This window comes from Gavialis gangeticus, unplaced genomic scaffold, assembly GCF_001723915.1.
Source record: "Gavialis gangeticus isolate Ggan-Ray unplaced genomic scaffold, GavGan_comp1, whole genome shotgun sequence".
Lineage (NCBI taxonomy): Eukaryota > Metazoa > Chordata > Crocodylia > Gavialidae > Gavialis > Gavialis gangeticus.
In genome coordinates this window covers 27,689-33,601 of record NW_017729016.1, presented here as the reverse complement: position 1 = coordinate 33,601, position 5,913 = coordinate 27,689, and the positions used below count along the sequence as shown (strand labels likewise).

The 5,913-nt window shown below is 52.2% G+C and overlaps 1 protein-coding gene across 1 annotated transcript in view; it reads left to right on the top strand.

Moving 5' to 3' along the window:
• The window catches only part of RNF216 (ring finger protein 216), a 101,797-nt gene that overhangs the window by 87,636 nt on the left and 8,248 nt on the right, over positions 1-5,913 (top strand). The window contains exons 15-16 of the mRNA XM_019512621.1: positions 984-1,053; positions 4,884-5,863. Coding sequence (XP_019368166.1) covers positions 984-1,053; positions 4,884-5,203 — 390 coding nt within the window. The 3' untranslated portion in view covers positions 5,204-5,863. The remainder of the gene's footprint in view (positions 1-983; positions 1,054-4,883; positions 5,864-5,913) is intronic.

Sequence of the window (5,913 nt, the reverse complement as noted above, 5' to 3'; positions counted from 1 at the left end):
TAATATTATTTACCAATTGTGGTTGAAGTAATATAGCCAGTCCCTAAGGTGGGCTGTTGCTTGTAACCCGGCTGCCACCTTTCCCTTGTCATTCCCCTGCTGCCATGTGCTGCCAGACACTGACTGCCACCACTGCAGAATAGCGCTACATGTCACCAGTCCCCACCTTCCTTCCTGGGACAAGCCAGATGCAGTCTTTGTGGGTCAAATCCAGCCTGCAGGTGGACTAGACAAGATAAATGCCATCATTAGTCCCCTATGACTGCCTAGGTGCGTAAGATTCCCAAGGCAGAATTGCTTCATGTGTCTTTGGGAAGGCTCAGGAGAAGGCTGAAGAGCATCAAATGAGGGTGGGGAAGTTATGGAAGGACCCAGCACATACCCATGGGAGGGGTGTGCAAGGAGTCTTCAATCTGAGCTTATGCTCATTCTTCCTTTGTGCAGTGCAATAAAGTACTTTTGCTATAATTTTTAAATAGGCTTTAAAGTAACATGTTGGAATTCATGAGTCCCTGATAACATCTAAATGGCCTCATTAGTGCAGCGCTTAGCTACTGGAGCCAGGATTTAAGTTGTGTTAAGGCCAGTTGTTAGGCCAGAAACTCTTAAGAGCCATGAGCGTAGTGTAAATATTTAATACACGATTGCCATTTAGGAGATTAACAGCACTCCAACAACTCTTCAGATAGACGGAGTTTAGTTACTGCGCTCTGGTTTCTATCAAGCTCATAAATTTTAACCTTGGATCCAGCTGAAAAGCAATTGCAAGCCTTAGTCTTGCTCTGAAGAATAGAGATTCTGCACAAGTTGCCTGGGCTTCAGGACTGTGCTGCCCCTGTTGTGATGTTGATACCGTCTAGGATGGCAGCAAATGCCAACCACTTGGCCCCGTTCTGTCATTACACCGAGTAACCGCAGTCATGCTCTGTTTGCAGCAGTGATCAGGTCATTGAGTCTTTTTTTATTTCTTTTCCTCTAACTAGGAAGATGATGAGAAGATAATTCAGGAGATTCAGAAGGAGGCTGAAGAGGAGCAAAGGAAAAAAAACGGAGGTAGGTCACGCAGCGGCTGAGGATCAAGGGTGGACCGTGGAGGCAGCAAGAGAACGTAAGTGTTCCCGGCTGCTGGCAGGGCCCTGGTTCCTAGTTGCATCTCCCAACATCAGACTCTTGGTACAGTGCTCTCCTCTGCTGCAGGATGGTGCTTCATACACGTGGTTTCAAATGGTAAAAGCCTGCTATTTCCCAAACTTTGTCCTTAGTAGCCAGTGACTGCTGTGCAGGACCTAGACTTCCTGCTTCTGGTCTCAGGAAGGATCAAGAGTGCCAGGGCTGGAAAAGAAACTATTCCAATCCTTAGCCAGAAGGATCAGAGCTGCATCACCTGGCTTCCTGGGCAGTCTGGTAGGGAGGCTTGTTAGCAGATCTCCCGCTGCCAGGGGCAAAGTTGCTTGGTACGGAGAAGGCAACGAACGGGTTATCTTAGCCAGGGTGTGCCTATGCAGAGGAAACGGCTATCGGTGGGGAGGTGCGTGACCCCCGTTGGAAATGCCTGTTCCTTGTCCTTGCTGTGGCAGCTGGTGTTTGTCCTCATGGGGATGCTTCCATCTGCCTCTCTTCAGATGACACTGGAGAGGGAACAGAGGTTCCTCTGGGCTCAGAGCTCCCTGGGGAAGAGGAGAAGGAAGATTTTAAGGCTTCTGCTGAATAACGTGGATTCTAACAGATTCTGATCTTCAGAGTGGACAAAGGCAGGTGGAAGCAAAGAAGCTCAGTTAACCTAATGAGAAATGAATTGGGAGCCACCTTGAAGAAGATGTGCAAAACCAGGGTCTCCACCAGGGCCTACCTTTGCAGCCCTCGTTGTTGGAACCAGGGGCTTCAGAGGCCTGGCCAGTGCTGCGGGAATGGGAGGTTCCTGATGCTAGCACAAAGGAGTGACTGAGTCAGGAGCCCTTCCTGCACAGGGTGTCCTGAAGGGAGAGGGGAAACTGCGGTATTTTTAGTCATCCCATCAAAGCAGCTAGCTATGAGGGCCTGGGGGAGCAGGAAGGTGTCTGCAGCTGTTACAAGGCTAAAAATGGCGCGGGGCTGGTGGGACGTGCCTTTTGTTTTTCCTTGCAAGCTGCTTCAGTCTTTCAGCAGCACTCTGAAGATCGTGTGCATCCAGAGCTGTAATTAGACTAGAAGTGTAATTATGTGAGGCAGTGTTCTTGGAGTGTGTGTCAGGCTGGCTCCCACCCCAGTGGGTTTGAGTAGCAGTGTTTGGGCTGTGCTATCTCATGCTTTTGCATGGTGGCGCAAAGTGCAGGGTGGCTGTAACTCTCCCAAAACTCTCTTACTGCCTCCCAGAGCAGCACGATGAAACCAGTGGCTGTCCTACCTGCTGGTGTGTAACTCTTGGCTAGAGTTCCCGCAAATGTGATGTCTCTGAACTCTTCCTTGGATTTACCTTGATTCTTAACTGCTGCGATCACCTCAAGCAGCCTTAGATCCAGTTGTCCCAGCAGGAACTCCCCTGGGCAGGATATCTGAGCCTGATGGACTTGAGATTGGTGGGCTTTGAGATGTCTGTTTTTTTGCTATAGATTAATCCAAGTTTCTGTAGGAGACTCAAAGAGCACCTAGCAGGTGCTCATTTCACCTGTTGCTTTCTATAAGGACAGGTAAGACATGAGGCTCAAATGCCATTTCCTGGACCGGTCTGCGAAGGCCTCATCAGATCCCAAGGAGATGAGTTTGACGATCCTGTTAGCAGGCAAACGGCATTGTCTGATTACCCGTCCAGCAGAGAAGGCGAAGGAACCAACATTAGCACAGTCTCCTTTGGCACACAAGCTGATGTAGCCAGTGGCATCAAACAAGCATCAGGGCCAGGTCACTCCAAACGGATGGATTCCTGGTGGAACAAGCAATGCCAAACCTCATTAGGGACCAGGCTTGGATATGAAGGAGCTGGTCCCCACCACGTTCAAGGAAAAGGTGATCTCCCTTTCGTTGTCTTTCACCAGGCTAATTATGCTGAAGCATCAAGAGGAATCAGATCCTGGGATGTGGCAACACCAACACCCTGTATTACTGCCTAGGAAGACGAGAGGTCCGTCTCCTGACCAGGCAGCGCCCCTGGTACCAGCATGGGGTTGTGTGTGCTGATTTCCAAAACAGTGAAGACAGCAGTCAGCAGTAATCTCAGAAACTCTCCCAAGCTGTTTGTCATCCTGGTGGCGACGCCCCCTCTGTCAATGAGAAATTGTCTGATCCAACCCAAGTGTCACAGCACATTCAGACATCAGCTACGGTACATCCACTGTGAAATGTATAAAGAAAAGGGACCAAGTTCTTATCCCAGGGCTTGAGCACTATGTTGTTCAGCCTAACCTGGGCTCCATAGTCAAGACAATGGTACAGGAGATCTCTCAGCTGAGCAAGGGGCACCTCCAAGGACCAGGACCTGGGACAGCTGGGCTGAGAAGGTAGTAGTAGTTTTCTGCTTTTGTATAGGTAACATGTTGCCAGGCCTTAGTAGCTGAGTTCAACTCCGTAACCAGGGATGGGTAGTGCCCTTCTTTGTGAAGCTCCTACAGGACAGATGAGACTAACTAAAATGTAATTAAGGAATGTCACCTGGCCAAGATGGCATGCAAAGCTACAGCAAAGGCTTGACAAGTCTGAGGAGATGGGGACTACACAACTGCCATTCCTCAGGTGATGGCAGGTTGGAGTCGCATCCCAGCAGAAGGATGCCACTGCCGTGAGTTATGTCCTTCTGTCCTCTTGGTTGAGCTTCCTGGAGAACAAAAAGAAACTGTCCTTCATGCCATCACAGGAGATGGAGATTGCTAGTAGCCACATCTGACTTCAGACCAGGCGAGGCCCAGGTGCCAGAGGACAGAAGGGATGGCAAAGTCTCATGTTAAACCACAGTGGTACGCGTGTGCCCCGGGTTCAGGACCAGATGCTGTATTACCTTAGTAGAACCATGCATCCCTAGCTCCTTGGAGCCATTTGTAAATCAATCCAGCTCGTCAAGGAAGACCTTAAAGTGGCTCACCAGGACACTTCCACCGTCAGTCAGTTGGGCACCAAGTGTTTCCCTCTGAACATCAAGCTGTGCACATTAGCTGAGGACCCCAGAAAGCAGGGTGGGAGACAAGTCCTGAGCTCCACACTGGCACCTCTCCAAAGAAGAGAGAACTTGCCCTACGGTAGCTGTGGCTCTTCAAGATTTCAGGGTTGATCCCAGGACCTGCTCTCCATCCCTGCTCTCTGCAGTCCTCCACTAACATAAGAATCTCACAGGAACCGAAGGGAGGATCCGAGCTGTCCTGCCCCCTCCACCCGTGTGCAGGAGCACAAGGAGGCACAGAGCATGTGTGGTCCAGGTGAATGCTTCTACTCAGATGTCCAGTCTCTTGCAGTGGTAACCGTGCTGACCAGCTCTAAGATCCTCAGATACTACAGGGCAGGTGAATGCTTTTTCTGCCTTGTTGCTGCTTGGAAGCAAGCCAGTGCAGCAGGAGCCCAAGGTGGTAATGCTGGGCGGGGGGAGGAGGAGAGGGGCATGCTGGGCCTGTGTGGTAGGCTCTCCTGTTTGCCATGTTTGAACCCCAAAGCTGGCAACCTCTGCTCACAAGCCTCAGGACTAAGGTGGTAGGCACTCTGGAGGCCACCAGGATAGTAGAGCAGCCTGGAGGAGGGCAGCACAGCCTCTGCTCGCACTGGGTCCGCTCCCAGCTGAGGGCTGAGCCCCCTCCCCTTCCCCTTCCTTACACATCAGGCTCTCCCAGAGTTTGAAACCAAACCCTTGCCGGCTTAGCGAAGGAGTGAGTCCAGCTGCCCTGGGAGGCTTCCTCAACGCCCCGTTTTCTTTAACTTCTTTGCAGAAAACAGTTTCAAGCGGATCGGCCCGCCCGTGGAAAACCCTGCAGAGAAAATCCAGCGAGTTGAAGCCATCCCGCGACCAGTCCCCCAGAACCTGCACCAGCCTCGAATGCCCCCGTACCCCTTTGTGCACCCGCCCTTCCCTCTGCCGCCCGTCCGCCCATTGTACAACAACATCCCCCTCAACATGGGGCCCATCCCCGCCCCGTACGTGCCCCCCTTGCCCAACATGCGGGTGAACTATGACTTCCCCCAGATCAACGTCCCGCTAGAGCACAACTTGCCTATGCACTTTGGTCCACAGCCTCGGCATCGGTTCTGACCCAGGTCCAACAGCACTAGTAGTGGAGTCACTGCAGGGAGAAGCTCCCCCTCGCACCCTCTTTTCCCCAATTCTACGTCCCCCTGGACTGACTTTCAGTCGTTGCCAGGGGAGTAGCTGGAGACTCCCTTCCTTTGTATCTAAAGATCCAGATCTTTGTAATTAAACACTTAGTAATGAAATGCTCTGTTCCCTTGAAACAGCTGCCCCCCCTGCTCAGCCTCTGGAGCAGAGTGGCCACACAGGCCTGCAGAGCTCAGGTATTGCCTCGCGGAGGGTCTGCCTCCAGGACAGGCATCCCGCTGCTTTTTGTTTCGCAAAGGCTGTTCACTGGCTCTTGAGATGAACAGTGACAGGTTCAGTATGGAGCGCAGGGGCAGAACAGTGCTGCTAAACACTTACCGTGTTACTCGAATCTAAGACTAGGCCCTCCCCTACCCCACCTCCCATTCAGCATGGATTTGAGTGCAAGGTGGGGCGAGGGCAGGTGGCTGCTGTGGCTCTGGCTTCAGCCCCGAGCCCAAGTCAGTGTCAGAGCTGGAGGCACAGTAGCTGCCTCCCCCGCAGCCAGAAAGGGGGCAGCGGCTGCAAGGGGAGGGTGCTGTGGTGGGGGCGCAGGGGGCAGGCAGCACAGGGAAGAAGTCACAATTTTTGCAGTAGGTGGCTGTTGCCCTCCAGCAGATGGGCGTTTGGATGCAAAGCAGAAGTCT